General features: G+C 39.5%; 1 protein-coding gene across 2 annotated transcripts in view; it reads right to left on the reverse strand.

Moving 5' to 3' along the window:
* Window positions 1–19,906, reverse strand: part of LOC150078580 (voltage-dependent calcium channel subunit alpha-2/delta-3-like) — a 1,140,037-nt gene that overhangs the window by 596,244 nt on the left and 523,887 nt on the right. For both annotated transcript variants that reach the window (XM_090384275.1, XM_090384274.1), the window contains one exon: window positions 9,778–9,834. In XM_090384275.1, coding sequence (XP_090240401.1) covers window positions 9,778–9,834 — 57 coding nt within the window. The remainder of the gene's footprint in view (window positions 1–9,777; window positions 9,835–19,906) is intronic.

Consider the following 19,906-nt stretch of genomic DNA (forward strand, 5'->3'; position numbering starts at 1 on the left):
GCATGCTAGTTTCGAGGCAGAACATTCCTTTGTGTCATGTTACTTTCCTCCACAATGGGTACAAGCAGGTGATCCACGACCCAGCATCTCAGAATGACCATATTTTTGGCATCTGAAGCATCGCGCAATGGGTTCGGAATGTATAGGCCTTACAGGACAGTTCACATAACCAGCCTTGATGGAAATACGTTGTTTAGGAGTGTTAAATGTAATAATAAGAACCCTAGTTGGGACGAGTTTTCTCCTCCTTGTGTGTAAATATCTTCTTAAAATGGCTGTCACTTCTTGATCTCTCAGTTAAGTGCATATCTCCTCTTCAGATGTTTCAAGGAGATCTCACTCGGCAATTACACTGCATGATGTATTCAGTGTTCTGTGTGCTGTTACCTTAATTGGAATGCAACCAAGAGATGCTGCCCTGTAGACCAAAAGCGTAAAGATCTTTAAGTATTCCATGTCACCAGGTGATGTCAAAAGCCTTCTCTATATCTATTGAAACCATTACTAGATGTTCTTGTTTAACAAAGGCATTCTGGATGGCAAATTCAGCCTTCACCACGAGATCCAAGCATGACCTGTTTTGACGAAAGCCATGTTGACTATGGCTCATTAGTTGTTCTGACTCAATAATCCAGACGAGTCTGCTGTGGACAATTTTTTCAAGGTTTTTCTGAGACAGCTTGAGAGAGAGATATTGGTCTATAGCTATGGGGGTTGGTTGGATCCTTTCCATGTTTTGGGAAAGCCAAAACAGTAGAATGATGCCAAGAAGCTGGATAAACCTTTTCTAAAGAAATACGGTGTAGAAGACCAGGAGGAGGTGCAAAGCTTTGTCATCAAGATGTGTAGCATAACATAATAGATCCCATCTGGTCTGGCAGCATCATTATGGGCTGTTCTAATGGCATGCAAGAGTTGAAAATTGCAGAGGTTTATTATATGGTAGTATGAGGGAAGTTTGGCTGAAACAAGGAGAAATGAATCACTTATAAGTTTATCAAGTGGAAATCTGCTGTACACCAATGGAAACAGTGAAAGGAGTGAAGGTGGAGTTTTGGGTTTCTCGTCCATAAAGATTTAAAAAACAACATTTTGGAATTCAAAAGTACATCACCAAGGGTGTCAAGACTAATACTCAAGATTTCTAAGAGGTACAAGCTAAAGGTTATAAAGTTTATGCACCAACATCGAGCCATGATGATGAAGAGGTTGAAGAAATGTACACCGAAATTGAGAGTCTTCTAGATGAGCAGAAAACCCACTACACACTTAGCATTGAAGTCCCCCATTATGGGGGACTTCAATGCTAAGGTTAGAAAAAGACAAAACAGTGCAGAAAGGGGAAGTATAGGAAATTTTGGAATTGGTGAAAGAAATGAAAGAGGTGAAATACTTGTGGAATTTGCAGAATCTCAGAGATTGTCAGGAATGGACACTTTTTTCAAGAAAAGGGTGAACAGAAAGTAGACATGGATGCGCCCAAATGGACGCTTCCATGTCTACTTTCAACATGTCTACATGGCAACTAATGAAATCAACTTCATCCTCACTAACAGAAGATATGCCGACCGGGCTAGCCGAGTGGGTAAAGTACCTGCCCGGCAACCCAAAGGTCACGGGTTCGATTCCCGCCTCGGGCTTGGATCAAAGTACAGCAAAAAACCTTAGGAGGTGCAATATGGCCACAGAAGCCGATTCGCCAACAACTACCAAATTAAAAAAAAAAAAAAAAAACAGAAGATATATTGTGAATGATGTTACCATCCTGAATAAGGTAAATGTTGGAAGTGATCACAGAATGGAAAGATGTACACTTCATATAGATGTAGGAAAGGAAAGGAAAAAACTGACTCGAGTAAACAATACAAAGGTCTTTGAGATAATAGAAGAGGAGAAAAAGCAGTATGTACTGGAACTTAAGAACATGTTTGAGCTTCTGCCAACTGCTCAGGACCAAGATATCGACAAGGAAATATTACAACTTTCTGAAAGTGATAAAGCCCAAGAAACCTATAGGGAAAAAGAAATCAAAGAAGAAAAAATTAGTCAAGAAACACTTGATATGATGAACCGAAGGCGAAAAATGAAGAGCAAGATAAATACTAACAAGGAAAAAATTGAGTATACTGAGTTATGCAAAGCCATTAGAAAGAGACTCAGAGAGGACATAAGAAGATTTAACACAAGAAAATTAGAACAAGCATTAAAGGAAAACAAAGGATTTAAATCAGCAGCCATGAGCAGTAATACAGGAAGACAAATGATACTGAAACTGAAGAATAGTGATGGTGTATTTATAAACAGCAGAGAAGGCATAATTCAAATAGCAGAAGACTACTATAGAGAATTATACAAGGAGCGAGGGAATGATGCCAGCAGTGGGGAAGATGGACTGCAAAGTAGCAATGCATACGACATACTCGATATTCTTCCTGATGAGGTAGAACATGCATTGAAGAAAATGAAGAATCAGAAATCCCCGGGGGAAGATGAAGTTACTGTAGAGTTGTTAAAATTGGGAGGAAGAGACAACACAAAAACTGGCAAGGCTCTTCACAAAGTGCATTAGAAAAGGTGTGATGCCTAAGCAGTGGAATAATGCAATCATACGTTTGCTGCATAAGAAAGGAGATGAATCAGAAATTGGAAATTATAGACCAATTAGCTTGTTATCCCACATCTACAAGTTATTCACAAGGGTCATTACTAACAGATTAGAAAGAATACTTGATGAGAATCAACCAAAAGAGCAAGCTGGCTTTAGGATAGGATTCTGAACTATGGATCACCTTCACGTAATATCATAGCTAATGGAGAAAGCAAATGAATATAAAACACCATTATGACTGGCATTTGTGGATTATGAAAAGGCATTTGACTCCATACAGCATAAGGCAATGTTTCGGGCACTGGAAAGACAATGCATAGATACCCCACATATTATGATTTTGAAGAAAATATATGAGAGTGCTACCTCCTTTATTAGACTAGACAAAGACAGTAGGAAATTTAAAATCGAGAAAGGAGTTCGACAAGGAGACACAATATTTCTGAAGCTGTTTACTGCTGCCCTTGAGGAAGCTTTCAGAAGATTAGGCTGGTCGCAGAAAGGAGTCAATGTGAACGGAAGTACCTAAACCATTTACGATTTGCAGATGACATTGTGGTCATAAGCCACGATCCCAAAGAATTAGAGGAAAATCTTAATCAGTTATGCACAGTTAGTAAGGATTTTGGACTAAAGATGAATATGGCTAAAACAAAAGTAATGATGAACAAGTATGCCACAGAAAGGAAAATTATGATTGAAGGAGCAGTAATTGAAAAGGTGGAGTCATATACTTATCTGGGACAAGTTATTAGCTGTAATAATGGTAAATGGCTGGAAGTCAAGAGAAGAATAAATTTTGGATGGATAGCATTCAGGAAATATAGTCACACACTGAAGAGCAATATCCCAGTTTGTCTGAAACGTAAAATAATGAACCAATGTATACTCTCCACAATGACTTATGGAAGTGAAACTTGGGCACTCACCAAAAGAATGGAAGAGAAGCTGCTACACAGCGAAGAATGGAACGAATTATATTGGGAATCAGACTGTTAGATAAGAAGAGAAACACATGGATTAGGCAGCAAACTCAAATAAAGGACATTCTTATCAAAACTAAAGACCTAAAATGGTCTTGGGCAGGACACATAGCTCGGAGACATGATGACAGATGGACTAAGAAAATAACAGATTGGTACCCAAGAGGAGCTAGAAGAAAACCTGGAAGACAAAGGCAGAGATGGATAGATGAAATTCATGAGTTTGTGGGTAGTAAATGGATGGCCAGTGCTCAAAACAGAAGGGACTGGAAAGTTGCTGGAGAGGCCTTCATCCTGCAGTGGATTGAAAATGGCTGATGATGATGATGAGGGAAGTTTGAAAGTTAGAGTGCAATTCAGCACTGTTTTTAATTTGCTGAAAAGATGTACTATAAGCTGATGCTGCAGAGATTTCAGCAAACATATTGCCCAAAGCATTAGCTACATCTAAAGGACTAGACAGATCTCTCCCATTCCAGGAGAGAATTGGAGAAGGTAAAGTAGGAAACTTACTAGAAAGCTGTCTAATTTTATTCCATATTATTTTGGTGTCAGTTTTTTTGTTAATGCTTGATGCAAAATGGGTCCAGGAATATTTCTTGGCTTGTCCTTGTATGAAACGTGAAACTTTGTATTTGCCCTTAGCTTCTTATAATTAAAGAGATTGGCTGTGGTTGGATATTGTCGAAACAAATTCCAAGCTTTATTTTTTGCTTTCTTTGCCTTTGTGCAATCCTCATTCCACCAGTAATTATAATTGTTTTGAGCCTGTGGGATTTGATAATGGTGTGTTTTTAGCCACTTTTAGGAGATGCAACATGATGTAAGCTGTCACATTAACAATATGCTGTAGGCAGATTTTTTCCTCATCAAGAGAGATCGAGGACTGATATTTTGCTCAGTTCGCTCGTACAAATTTCCATTTCCTGCACGATTTTATTGAAGAATTCTGTGCTATTAAAAAGTTGCATCCGATTGGAAAGTGGTCGCTGCCCATGGGATCCTTTATTACATACCACTCTATGGTTGGGACCAGTACTGGAGAACAAATTGAAAGATCTATTGCTGAGCTGTACGTGTGTGTGTGTGTGTGTGTGTGTGTGTGTGTGTGTGTGTGTGTGTGTGTGTGTGTGTGTGTGTGTGTGTGTGTGTGTGTGTGTGTGTGTGTGTGTGTGTGTGTACCAGTATTGAGTATGTGAGGTTTTGTCCCTCTAGAAAGCTTTCAATGAGTCAACCACATCTATCTAGTTTAGCATCACCCCATAAGGGGTGGTGCCCATTAAAATCGCCTAATATGCAGAGAGGTGGAGGTATCTGTGTGAAGAGATCTTCATGATCTTTTAAAGAGTAAGTATGGTCTGGTGGCAGGGAGATTGAGACACGTGCTACCGAATTACGAAAAGTGATACGAATGGCAACAGCTTCTATTTCAGTCTGAAGTGGGATATATTTAGTTGGGATCTTTGAATTTACTAGAATTGCCACACAACACCATGGGCTGCATTTGCTGTATTACGATCTTTTCGATAAAGGCAATAGTTCTTTATCAAAGGAGAAATTTGTGAGGTTAGGTTAGTTTCCTGAAAACAAAGAGCAACTGGAGAATATCACTTAATTAATTCTTTAATATTGCAAGGAAACCTATGCAGTCTATGTTGCAAGGAAACCTATGCAGTTCCTGTGCAGATCAGGCTTCCAGTATCTACAGTGTCATTTGCATGTAGTTCTAGTATGGGTTCCCCATGATCTGAGTGTGCATCTATTTCCATACTATTACTGGGCAATTTAGTTTTCTTGTTGTCTTCAGTAGGGTTCAATTTTTCTTTCTTATGCAGGACCATCGGAGAATCAACTGAGATGCTGAGTGGCTTCGCTGGTTTTAATTTGAGATGTGTCTTTTCCAGAGTTCGATAGTGTACTTTTAACCCAGTTAGCTAGAGATATGCTGGGTGGTATTGATACATCTGTTTGAACTGCTGTTGATTGAGAGCTTCGAGTGTGAGATGTATAAGAACAACTGGGCATGGTTAATATTACTTGTTTGCCTGCTTCACGGTATGTGACTTTACGTTCAATTTTATATTTTTATATTTTCTTCCCTGTTTTCCACATTTCACATGATTTAGAGAAGGCTGAATGACTTTCTTTACAGTTGGGGGTAAATGGGAATTGAGGCTGGACAATCTGCTTGTGTATGCTCCTTGGAGCCACAAATAGGACAAATGGCATCACCTCTACATGATTGCTGTGAGTGTCCATATTTTTGGCATTTAAAACAATGAATGGGATTTGTGATATAAGGCCAAATTCAGAAGTTTAAATAGTCAGCTTTTTCTGAGGATGGAAAATCTGGGGTGCTGAATATTAAAATGATGGATCGAGTTGGAACGAGATTTACATCTTTTTTGGTCATTGTATGTTTGGCGCTAATTACTTTTTTGATTTCTCAATTCCTGAACTAATTCCTCTTCAGATACTGTAAGTAGGCCCCACTCTGTGATGACACCTTTCAAGGAATTTAATGTATTGTGGGGGAGTGATAGATACTGGCAACCCACTGAATGTTGTTGTTTTGAGTTGCTACTGGGAATGTTTTGAGTTGGCTGTTTCAATCAGGAGGTCTCCGGATTGTAATCCTTTAACCACTTCTGGTGTTCTAGCAATGGATTCTAAATATCTTTGGACCATAAAAGGTGATAACTTGCCCACAGGCTGGGTGGAGAAAGAGTGTATCACCAGAGAGTTTGGCATGTCATTGCACTGCTCTTCCCTTCAAAGCCTTTTTGGTTGATTAGAGTCATTGACATCGGACATTTCCAGGGTACTGGGCCCCCAACACATGGAAGCAGGAGCAGTGCCAACCAGTGACCAAGAGATCAGCACAAGAAGAGAGCAGTACATTGCAAGAGATAGCAGTAACATTGCAAGCGGGGTTAGCAGTGACATTGCTAGTGGTGAAGCAGTGACGTTGCTCAGTGAGGGAAGCAGTAATGCTACGAGCGGTGGAGGGTTTATTAAAGCACTAGTACTTGCCCTAGGAAAAACGCTAGAAAATCACACTAGAAAGATCACTTGGGAACTATTGTTTGGCACTCTGGGCCTTCGAGGGGTAGAGGCATGACATTGGCACTGTTGATCCTTGCAGGTCCACTAGCCGATTGATCCTGACCAAGGCATCCAGGACCACCCATCTTATCAAAGAAGGGGTCAAAATGTTGTGATAAAGCTGGATCCCCCTCAATGACCAGGATTCCCCTTTCCAAATTTACACTGGTCACAGTGCATGGTAAACATATCGGATTCCTACATTGTTAGTCTGAAACCTAGGCTTTGGGGTGTGGATCCAAGTGCTGCTAATCTGGAGAATAAGTAGCGTCACTGGTATGTCCTTCCGCATGTATGCTCATGTTGAGGGGGGGGGATTGTCAAGTAAAGGTGCCTTCCCTTTGACAATTTCTAAATCTTCCCTTTGACAATTTCTATTTTATGCAGTTTTCTAAGGATATAAGAATCCTATATTTGATATTTGAATCCTACATATTAATAGGCAGTGATTATTGATCAAATTATTAAGACCTGTACATTCACTTATGTACTGGGAAAGAGGGTTAGAGAGCAGATAGAGGGATCTAATTCAAAAGTAATTTCTCTATGGGTGGATATAAGTTGCTGAGCTATAGTTTAGTTAGATTTCGTCTATCAATGAGCATTTCAATGAATTAGTAGTAGTAGTAGCATGTGATGCAAGAAAGCAAATGTATGAGCTTATGCAGCATCAGCCAAAAAAAAAAAAATCACACCATTCCCTCCAAATGCCTGTCCAGTTCCTCCTTAAATTTATTCAAGCTATCAACTTCCACAACGACAGATGGAAGTTTGTTCCAGCAATTAACCACCCGCTGGCTAAAGGCAAATTTCTGCACATCTATTCTACATCTGTCTTTTCTTAATTTGAATTTATGCCCCCTTAGGTTCGTAATCTGAACAAGTGAAAGGATCCCATCAGAATTCAGCGTGCTCAATCCATTCAAGGCCTTATATACCTCAATCAGATCACCGCGCAGGTGCCTAGTCTCCAGCCACTGCAATTTGCAGAAATTAAGCCTCTCTTGGTAAGAGGATCCCTTCATTCCCCTCACCAATCTTGTTGCCCTTCTCTGTACTACCCGCTCAAGTAAATCTACATCCTTCCTAAAATGAGGTCTCCAGACCTGTACGCAGTACTCAAGGCGTGGCCTGACCATTGCCTTATACAGAGGGATAATCACCTCCTTTTCCTTGCTAGCAAAATTCCTATATATCATTGACAAAACCCCATGACCTGCCCTGGCAGCCTGTCTGCATTGCTCAGAGAACTTCATATCTGACTGCACAATTACTCCCAGGTCTTTTTCATTTTCTACCACCTTAAGTGTAGTACCACACAGTTGGTACGTTTCTCTGGGGTTATTTCTACCCATATGCAGTACTTTGCATTTGTCAAGGTTAAACTTCAGTTGCCACTTCTTAGCCCATCTGCCCAAATTATCTAGATCCTGTTGCAGTAGCAGACTGCCATTACTGTCATTAACAACCCTGCCAACCTTTGTACCATCTGCAAACTTCGACATTAAGTCTGATATACCTTCATCAATATCATTGATAAATATACAAAACAACAGTGGACCTAACACCGAACCCTGTGGGACTCCACTAATAACATTAGTCCAAGAAGAGCAGCACCCATTGATTACCACCCTCTGTCTTCTCGCACTTAACCATCCTTTTATCCACTGTAGCAACTTACCCTTAATACCATTCTGCTCCAATTTGTACAATAGTCTTCCATGCGCAACAGTGTCAAAAGCTTTCCTGAAATCCAAATATATGATATCAAAATTGTTTTTTGCATCCAGTTCCTTTGTAACCACATCATAATATCCTATCAAATTTGTCAGACAAGACTTTCCCTTAACAAACCCATGCTGTGTCTGAATTATTGCTGCAGTCTTGTCTAGATGATCCTGCAACGCATCTTTAACCAGTGACTCCATTATTTTACCCGGAACAGAAGTTAAACTAACTGGTCTGTAATTACTCCTGTCACCCTTCGATCCCCCTTTGTGAATTGGGGATACATTTGCACATCTCCAGTCCATGGGAACCTCCCCTGAGTCCAAGGATGCTCTCATAATTATGGCTAAGGGTTTGCTTAGTTGCCTTCCCGCCTCCTTTAATATAACTGGATAGATCCCATCCACCCCAGGTGCTTTTCTTACGTTTAACTTCAACAATTTCTCTTCCACTTTGCTCTCAGTTATTACAAGATCATTAAGCACCCTGCTACAATTTGATAACCTTCTGCCATTTTCAAACCTTAATAATTCCTCACGTGTGAATGTAGATGCAAAATACTCATTCAGTTTGTTTGCTATCTGAGCAGGATCATCAACAGTTGAACCATCGATGTCAAGTGGACCAATCAGATTCATCCCCTTCCTTTTAGAGTTTGTCCTTGTCCACCTGCTTTTGTCTATCAATGAGCATTTCAATGAGTTGCCTTTGTCCACCTGCATTGGGAGAACCCTGCAATAGATGATGTCCACTGATGTAGAATTTAATGTGCACTAAATAACCATATTATCTGTTTTGCCTAACAGTGTCCTTCACTTTTTGTGAAATCTGTTCTGTTGTGAGATGGCATTGCCAATAAGTTAGTACTAATTGAGTACTAAATGAAGTTAGATTAATTGAGTACTAAACGAAGTTTAGTACTCAATTAATCTAACTTCAGTTTAATCTATATCAGTTTACAATATGTTCAATATGTTCAATACCGATATGTTACTATATCAGTTTACAATATTAATCTATATCAGTTTACAATATGTTCAATACCGATATGTTACTATATCAGTTTACAATATTAATCTATATCAGTTTACAATATGTTCAAACTATATATATTAACCATATCTACCTACATTAAAAAAATGAATTAAGGATTTTTTTTACCCCTTGTAAGACTGAAATTATGGGTCACCCTATGTAATTAAGTAGCATACACGTAAATTATATTTTTTATTCATGACTTTTTGACAAGCACCATTCATAACTATAACAATGAACAAACAATAAACAAAATTTATTAGCACTAAAATTACTCACTTTGATACTTTAATCTATAATGAAGTAAAATAAGGGTACCTCATATGTCTGTATATCAAAGACCGGTGTAGCCACAGTAGTCACGAGTTGAATTGTCTGAAACAGAGATTATAGAGCTTCTGTATCATATACTTAAACTTTTTTTAGATAAAGTACAGTGTTTAAATAATTAGATAGTGTAAATCAGAGCTGTAATACTCAATACGTTCTACGTTGATATTAATATTTGAAAAATAATCAATAATAATCAAAAATAACCTCAATATAGTGCGTAGAACACTTCCGTATGATACTCTCCAGAAATTAAAACAAAAAATCGAAAACTTACATTAGAGTAAAAAATAAATAATTAAAAACCGATTTAACACAATTCAAATCAATTTAACACAATTAAAAATCAATAAGAATCTAACAAAAATATTCAAAACGATTTTTGAATATTTTTTGGAAAAATCGTTTTAAATATTTTCATTAGATTCTTTTTAATTTTTAAATTGCATTAAATTGATTTTTAATTGTGTTAAATTGATTTGAATTGTGTTAAATCAGTTTTTAATTATTTATTTTTTACTCTAATGTAAGTTTTAGATTTTTTGTTTTAATTTCTGGAGAGTATCATACAGAAGTGTTCTACGTACTATATTGAGGTAACCTCTTATTATTTTACGAAGTGTTTAAATAAATAAAACCACTTACAGAATAAATAAATAACAGTGATAAGAGAATGCTTTATTTGCATATAATGTAACTTCTATTTGTCTTCAGAAATAATACTACCATCGACAAATGCCACAAGGCTACTCTGGGGGGGGGGGAGAAAGAAATTCTGAAAATCAAAATGCTTTTACTGAGAAGAATTTTGATTTCAAAAATGGTTATAGCTTTCCTCTAAGATAAAATGCAGTATAAAGTGTAACTGACACCATCTGATTGTAACCTTCCAAACAACTCCTGCCCATAATAATAGTATTCTGAATGATGAATCATTAGATGTATTTGGTGAAGGGTATGGTTACTACTATGCAACACTTTGCATAGTGGTAAAATAATTACTTAATTAATGGTCGTAGATGAAAAACATGTAAGAATAAAATCCGATATTATATATTATGCATCCTATCTAAAGGACTTCAGCAGTATGATAATATTAAAATATTTTCAGTCATATTTTGAAAGATATTAAGATTACTCACAAATCAGTATAGTGGACCTATAATCAGTATAGTGGCATAGTGTTGAGGGTAAGGTACCACTTATGGCTTCCCACAACCGTGGTATTACCCTTGTGAGGTAACAGAACTCTATAATACTAGAAGTGGGTGATTTGTGTAGTATAGTGTGCTGTTCTTCTGGCTACTTTGCTGTAGAGCACTAGTGAGACTCTAAATTGCCCACCACCACTGGGAAGTGAGCCAGGCAGTCCATTGATCTCTGGCTAGTCTCCACCAGTAAGGGAGTTAGTTTAAGAGGGGAAACAAAAGTGGGGAGGAAGTAGGGAGGATGGGAAAATAAGGTGTCCTCCTGATGAGGGGGGTTAGGGAGGGAGAAAAGGGTTGGATTCTCCTGGACTGAGAGGCCCACTCAGATCCAGGGAAAGTAGAAGGCTTGGGGAAAGGGTGCCCTGCAAAGTGGAGCACCAGAATGGCATTACACACCTGAGAGACAGGTGTCAGCAGCACCTGACCACCAGACAGAATACAGATGCACTTTTGGTAGTCTACTGGTGACCAGCAAATCTTAACCGGAGGTTCAGATTTGCTGGTCACCAAATCTTAACCAAGGATGCTCCAGGTTTGCATTTTCTTGTAGGAGGTTAGTCTGTTTGTCAAGAGTCCATTTGATTAATTTCTGCTACAGTTTAAGCATGTAATGTGATTTTGAGAATTTTTGGCTCATCACATGTTTGTCCAGTTCTGTAGATGTCAATCAATATATGCAGCTTTTGTTTTTCTGTTAGTTAGTTAGTTTTCTGTTAGATGATGATGATTTCTGTTTTTCCAGCACAAAAGCAACAAAGGCCATAGCGCACCACAACCACCATAAAATAGTCAGAAGATTTTTGGTAACTTTTCAGAAAGGTTACTGCGTCAACATATATATAATGTCCATATGTAAAATAGAACAAATGGTAGTATACTCAGGCTAAAAATATATGCACTAAATTATATACATTTGTAAAAATTAATAATTTGTAAAATTTAAAAACATCTAACATGTAGTCATTGTCTGATAAAACCTGACTGAGTGTATAAGTCCCAGTCAGATGGGTTCACGTTGTTGTTGATATGATGTTTAATGACAAGGGCTACTTGAGGCCAAATTGTATCTATCATAGTTTATTTAATATATTATAGATATTTAATTATATTGATAAGTAGAGGACAATATGCTTCAAGTATATTAAGAGTTCTCCTCTCCTACGTTGGCATGATTTCCAAGAATATTTGGATAGAACATGGGTTCCAGTCAATCTGCCAAATGATTGGAAGGTGCTAGAGCAGATGGATGAGTAAAGTGGACAGTGTACCAGAAAGTCACGGACTGTGAGTTGAGTGTGACAGGATGTGCACTAGGATGGATTTTTTTCCCCAATAATAAAAACATGTATGTAAGATGAGTGTGCCTAATTCTCAGTTTTGCTAATACCATTTCTTCTCGTCTGTTCCGCCTGAACACAGAGAGCCACAACTTGGGATCTTATTTTATCTGGTAAAGTTTGTTGGTGGTATTACTTTGCCATATCTGTGACCAGTTATAGTAACTTGCCTTGTGAATATAGGCTTGTAATCCATATAAGGAACCTGAAGTTGTTGCGAAAAAGTGTGAATAGGTTATTTAGCGGCAATATCGACACTTTCATTTCCCAAAATTATGGAATGTCCTGGGATCAAACAAAATGCTACTGATTAATTGTATTCACTGCAGGAGAGTAACTGATAGTTAATGGTTTTGGGTGTAGGAGGAGAGGAAAGAAATTTTCCTTTATAGCAAAGACCTATTGCATGCCACAGCACCTACTGCATGTCAGTTTTTGATCCACCTATGTATATTGTAACTGAGTGCAAATATTCTATTCCTATTGGCAAAAGTAGTCATCATGAGAAACAGGGAATGAACCTAGGGTGGAACAGGGAAAGTCATGTCCTGAGAAATTTAACTTAAATTAACATTCCAAGTTTGAAGAATTTCCCATAGTCTGGATGCTGCAGGTGAGTTTTCATTTTGCTTACGCTCATAAAAGGAATCCCAATGGGTATTATACAAGTATTGAAAACTAAGATGTGATGGGTGACTTCAGATCTTAGCATCATAGTAAGATGGCAGTGCCTTTCTTTGAAGGTGTAATGGAAGATCATATGCTTCAACATAAAGGACTTGGACAGGAGAAGTCCTGAGAGCTCCCAGGGCCGAAAGACGTTTAGACATTCTAATTGCTTCTCCTAGCCAAGTCGTATAATGGAGAACCATAATCTAAGCATGAACGGATCAGAAACTTGTAGAGGAGAAGTAAGGTGTACTGATCAGCTCCCCGGGAACCTGAAGTTGTTGCAAAAAAGTATGTTCAACTGCTTTAGACAAGTAGTTTGCAGATGAGTGAATATGCTTAGAAATTTAGCTTGCTATATAATATCAATCTCAGAAATCTGATGCTGTTTACCAGCAATACTGGACTATTGTTTAGCTGTAATTCAGGCAGGGGGTGGAGAGCATTGGGAAAGGCACATGTTGCAAGAAAACAAGCTTATATAACATCAGCCAAAAAAAAAAAAAAACCTCTTCTTTCACCCATCCACTTGCTCCAAATGTTTGTCAAGTTCTGCCTTGAATCCATTTAAGCTATCAACTTCTACAACGACAGATGGAAGTTTGTTCCAGCAATCAACCACCTGCTGGCTAAAGGCAAACTTCTGCACATCTATCCTACAATGGTCTTTCCACAATTTGAATTTATGCCCTCTCAGGCAATTATTCTGAGCAATCCCATGAGCATTGAGCATGCTCAAACCATTTAAGGCTTTACACACCTCAATCAGATTACCTCGCAGGTGCCGAGTCTCCAGACGCTGTAATTTTCAAAAACTTAAGCCTTTCTTCGTAAGAGCAACCCTTTGTTCTATTCACTAATCTTGTTGCCCTTCTCTGTACTTGTTCCAGCAGCTCTACATCCTTCTTGAAATGAGGCCTCCAGACCTGTATACGGTACTCAAGGTGTGGCCTGACAAGGGAATAATCACCTAATTATCCCTGCTAGAAAAATTGCTGTATATCATTGACAAGACACAATGAGCTATTCTTGCAGACTGTCTGCACTGCTCAGAAAACTTCATATCTGCCTGCACAATTACCCCCAGGTCCTTTTCGTTCTCTACCACTGTCAATGTATTATTATTAGCCATATATGGTGCAAAAAAAAATAGCCATATATGGTGTAAAAAACCTCAGGACCCTGGGTTTGCCAAGCCCATACTCACCAGATGTGGTTACAGACCAGCTTATATCTATCATAGGCTTATGTGTCACCTGTTATTTTATATGTATCCCATGCATTTTTCTTCTCTGTCACATGTCTAATTAGTTCATCTGACATCCATTTAGGCCTAAATCTTGAACAATATTTCTTAGTTGGTATGAAAAGCCTTGTAGCTTCCAAGATTAATTCTTTGAACGCTTCGCATTTTGAATTTGCTGTGGGTAACATCATCAGTTGTCCCAGTGCATAGAATTTAAATAATGTCTCAGACCACCATAGTCACCTTTACGAAAGCAAAAACCCTTCACTTTACTCTTGATGGTAGCTACCTCTTTGAGTAAATCCCATTTCAGTACACTGTGATCACTGCCACCTAGTGGTTCCTTTATCTGCATATTCTTAATGCATGAAGAATCACTACTGATAATCAGATCAAGAGTATTACTCCCTCTAGTTGCCTCCCGAACATGCTGTAGTAGAAAACAATCAACAAATAAATCCACAAAAGCCTTGCTAGTGTGGAGTGACCAACCCACAAATTCCAGTCAATCTCTGGGAAATTAAAATCCGCCATTATAAGACACTCTGATTTACTGGTCCACTCTATTTCTCTGCACAACTGCTCATTATACTCATCAGATTAATTAGGCCTATAACACACACCTAATTTTCCTTTTTTCCTTTCCCAGTGCTCATGTCACACCAAACAGACTCAACATAGCATTGTCCACCAACATCAACCAGATGCACTTCCTCAATCAGATTACCTCTGATTTTATGTGTTTCTTAACTAACAACATAACCCCTCCTCCCTTCCTATCTTTTCTGTACACATTGCACTCCCCAAATTCCAATTCTGCACTGCCATTGTCTGTGTGACACCACTTCTCTGATATCCCAACAATATTTGCCTTTGATGTTTTGACCAGCACTCAAATTCATCAAATTTATTTACTATACTCCTAGCATTGGTGTACATGCAAGTATACATGCACCTGTTTCTACTCTTAGTTACCCCAACACAGCCCATGTATTAACTTGTTCCACTACGACTCCCAGCAGTCCTGGAAATTCCCATTGCCTTGCTTTCCAGGCTGCTGTTCAATTGCATTTCAATAGAAGCAGAGCAAAAATCACTTTCACCTCTGCCAGTGGCTACTGTTAATCTATCAGTCTGTGTATCCCCCAAAGCTAGCAGTTTTCTGGCCCACCTAACTCTGCCTCCATAGCATCAGCAAATATTCTTGCACCCTTTCTATTTAAGTGTATCCCATCCCTGTAGAAGCAGTCTCTCCTGTTAACAAGCATATTGCTTACAAAAGTGACTGGTGTTAGGTTTCTGTTCTGCTAGTCGATATCAATTGCTTGAGGTCCAGGACTGAATTCTGCTTATGGCAAGTTCAAGTTCGTGTTCGATGCCCACACTTTCCAACTGGCAGGAGATGGCGAGGCCATCCACATACATGTAAGTCTCAACAGTTTTTGTGATGTCTCGGATCATGTTCTTGACTCTAACTTTGAATAAAGTTAAAATAAATAAATAAATAAATCTTTATTGTGAAGTAGATTTACAGCACAATATCCCATCACGGCGACGAGCGCCAGGGGTTCACATATAGATAACATAAGTACAAATTCAAATGGCTACAAAATATAGCGAACACATACAAAAGGCTACAAAATACAGATTACAAATGCAAAAAGAAATACAAATACATCATAAAAACAAGGAGCTGAATACAAATAAAGAAAAACAAATACAAGTTGGCAGTGATTCAGGTTTCAAGAGCTTTGATAAACTTGTGTCTGTCCTTCTTTTTACTTATTATGGTGTCGATGTCGGCGTCCACACGGTTGAGGGCAGCGAGCATCTGCTTGGGCAGAAATCTTTCGGTGAGTACAAGCCTGTTGTGGTGAGCCACAAGTGCTGGTACCGACCTTAGGCTTGGCTGTGGAATCCTCCAAGAGCAAGCATTCCAAATATTTGGAGATGATATTTGGCCTGAGATGAGTTTGGCTGTGAAGACCAGCCTCTTTTCAACGATCAGGAACTTCAACCTCGGGATGTCGAGTGCTTGTGCCATCATGGTAGTTGTGGTAGCGGGAGGTAGCCGAAGCTTGTTATTCACCCATTTCAGTAGCCAGTATTCAGCAGTGTACACCCGCTTAAGGTTTGTATGTGCAGCAGAGGCCCATATTTCTGCACCATAGAGAATGGCAGGGTAGACGGTGGAGGTGATGAACCTTTTAACAGTGGCAGGATGTCGGACGTGTAGCAGCTGCTGCTTTGAGATCCACCGTAGACGAGAAAATCTGGTACTGAGTTTGTCGATCTGGTGGACAAAGGACATCTTTTGGTCGAACAGAACGCCAAGGTCTGTGTGCGAGGGTACGTTTGGTATTCGTACCCCTGCGAGTGAAACGTTGAGTACTGTCGGCATGGATTTAAGGGAGAATATAACCTGAGCAGACTTCAGAGGGTTGATTTTTAGATTGAAGTTTGCCAGGTACAATTCTAGATCCTTAAGTTGGGAATTGATCCTGTTGCTAAGCTGGGCGGGGTCGTCGCCAGGGTTAATTGGAGTCAGCAGTTTGAAGTCATCGGCATAGCATAGGAGACCATTCGTTGAGGCAATAATGGGCACGATGATGGCTGTGAACAGGACACCAGACAGGACACCCCCCCTGCGGTACTCCAGCAGTAATGTCGCAGGATAGGGTATGTTGCTGCCGATGGAGAATAAGTATTCTGTGACTGAGAAGTGATTCCAAAAAGCACAGCATATCACCTCGAATGTGAAAATTCTCCTTAAGTAGGAGGAGCAAGGCCGGAATCGACACGGCATCAAAGGCTGCGCTTATGTCGAGGTATGTGGTTGCTAGCTCAGCTCTTTGTTCGAATGCTGAGAGAATGCGTTCTGTGGTGGCTGCCAAGTTAGTGATTGATGATTTTCCTGCGATAGCATAATGGATTTCAGGTGGTTTCGTCTGGAGGATTTGTTGAGTGATTGTGGGTAGCAAAGCCTTTTCAAGAGTTTTTAACAGACAAGAGGCAACTGATATGGGTCTGAACTGGCTGACGTTTGAGGCAAATTGGTTTTTGGGGATGGGGTACACTCTGTATTTATTCCACTGGGGTGGAAAATAATGCTCAGCGAGGCATCTGTTGTAGATCGAGAGAAGAGGGCCTATGATGAATGTGCTTAAGCATTTGATCATAAATTGTGGAATTCCATCCTCCCCAACAGTGGCTGTTGTGGGAAGGGAATTGATGGCACGTATGAGCTCCTGTTCCGTGATCTGGATAGTCCCTAGGACATCTGAAGGGTTTTCATAGTCAGGCTGGACAACTGTAGATGGGACTGTGGTTGTATTTGAAAATCTGGCGATGTATTTGAGCCATTCTTGAGGATCAAGCATGTGATTGAATCCACCATGTGGGGCAGCATAGAATGGCTTTCCTTTCCTCAAAGTGCGGTTAAGGTTCACTTGGATTGCGTCAGCTTTCTTTCGATTAAAGTGGGCCCTGGCACGGGAAAAGGCGATTCTGTCTTTACTGTCATTTGTATGCTTCCATTTCTTATGTAGGACTTGTTTCATTTTGAAGCTGTTGTTAAGATCAGCAGTCCACCACGATCTGGAACGGGGAGTTACTGTTACTCGTTTGGTGGCAGCATAGTCGGTGACGGATTTAATCCAGTCAGACAGGAGTGTCACTGCAAGGCTGAGGTCGCAGTCAATGAGGACATCCCAAGGAATGCAAGATGCTGCTTCTACACAGAGTTGAGGATTAAGGTATTTAGGTGCTGAAACGTATTTGACTATTTTGTTGTCAGGGATGTTGAAGTTTGGCACCTGCAATGACCATGTCAACACTATGGGCTGGTGATCAGACAGGAAGAATGCGATGGGATCATCCTCAGCTGTGCATGGTGTTGAAGCAAAAGCGAGATCCAGTAGGTTCAATCCCCTGGTGGGGTTCTCATTGACCCGTATCATGTTGATGGATTTGAAGAACTCGCAGAGCCTGATAAAGAGGTGATGTCGGTTTGGAGGCAGGTTAAAATCACCACAAACAAGGCGTTGTGCAGACGGACGAAGATGGTTTAAGAGCCAATTCCCCAAATCTTCAATAATTTCAATTGTAGGCCCTGGGGGAATATACACAGATGCGATATCAATGTGGCTGGAGTGGAAGCGTAGCGAGACTGAGTATGAGCTGAGTATGATCCTTTAGCCCTAAATGCTAAAGGTCCATAGGAATACCATGTTGACAGGCAGTGTCAAATGCCTTTTTGACATCTAAGTTGACCATGACTAAATGCTGATTCATTACAAAGACATTGCAAATATTGGATTCGGCTTTGATGAGTATGTCGAGAATGGATCTGTTCCTATGATAGCCATACTGATGATCTGATTCTAAGATCCATGTAAGCCTCTTTATGTCTCATTCTCTCCAAATTTTTCCCATGCAGTTTGTAAGATATTGATCAATAATTTTCAACCAAGGAATTGTCTTTGCCAGGTTTTAGTATGACAAATATTAAAGAATGGTGCCAGGAAAGAGGATAAACATTTTCTGAGAAAATCGGTAGAGTTAAATGTTTTAGCATAAGATAGTGAATGTCATCTCAGCCAGCAACACTATTTGAAGATTCATTTAAAGATTCCTTAAGTTCTGTTAAATCAAACAGTTGATTGTATGGAAGTGAAAGATGCATGTAGAAGTTAATTTTGTGCTATTCTGCATCTGTCTTGATGCACTGAGTGTGTGTGTGTTGTTTGGTTTTTAGGAGCATTAGCAACTAAGGCCATATTGCTCCGGGATATGCAGTGGTCATTCCCTGACCTTTCCGCATCCTCCATATTTGGTGGTGACGGGCTCGAACCCTGGTCTAATCAAGAAGCGTGTGCTATGCACTGCTGCTCCTTCCCACCTGGCTACGGAGTCGCCTTTGATGCACTGAAAGAAGGTGTAGCAAGCAATTGTGATTCTGCTAACATATTGACAATTTCTTTAGCTGCAGACAGATCTTTCCATTCCATCAGAGTACTGGAGAGGCAGGTCAAAAGAATTTTCCAATTAGCACTTGAATTCTTCTCTAGATTAATCATTGGTCAGTGTCTTTGGTTATAATTGAGGTAAATACAACCCGGATGTTGTCATGTTCTTTTTCTTTTTTTTTTTTTTCGTGCAAGGGCTACATAGGTCATATTGCAGACAGATCTTTCCATTCCATCAGAGTAGCAGAGTATTGGAGAGGAAGGTCAAAAGAATTTTCCATTTAGCACTTGAATTCTTCTCTAGATTAATCATTGGTCAGTGTCTTTGGTTATAATTGAGGTAAATACAACCAGGATGTTGTTGTTGTTGTTCTTTTTTTTTTTTTCGTGCAAGGGCTACATAGGCCATATTGCACCTCTCGATGGTATGAATGATACTCATGCATCACAATTACACTGCCAGTCAAAAAAGATTATGTAATTTAACCCCAGGGGCTCACATCATTTGTGATGTGAGATAAATAAGAATGAGACTTTTCAGGCAGTGGTGTACAAAGCATATTCAACAGGAATATATTTCATTGTAAGTGGAGAGTTGCATTATGTGCATTGCGGAGGATCTGTTGTTGATGTGGTTTTAAGTACAATGGCTACTTAGGCCATATTGCACTTAGTAAAGTGGTTCATACT

Source organism: Mastigoproctus giganteus, chromosome 11, assembly GCF_048544385.1.
Source record: "Mastigoproctus giganteus isolate SK-2022 chromosome 11, ASM4854438v1, whole genome shotgun sequence".
Lineage (NCBI taxonomy): Eukaryota > Metazoa > Arthropoda > Arachnida > Uropygi > Thelyphonidae > Mastigoproctus > Mastigoproctus giganteus.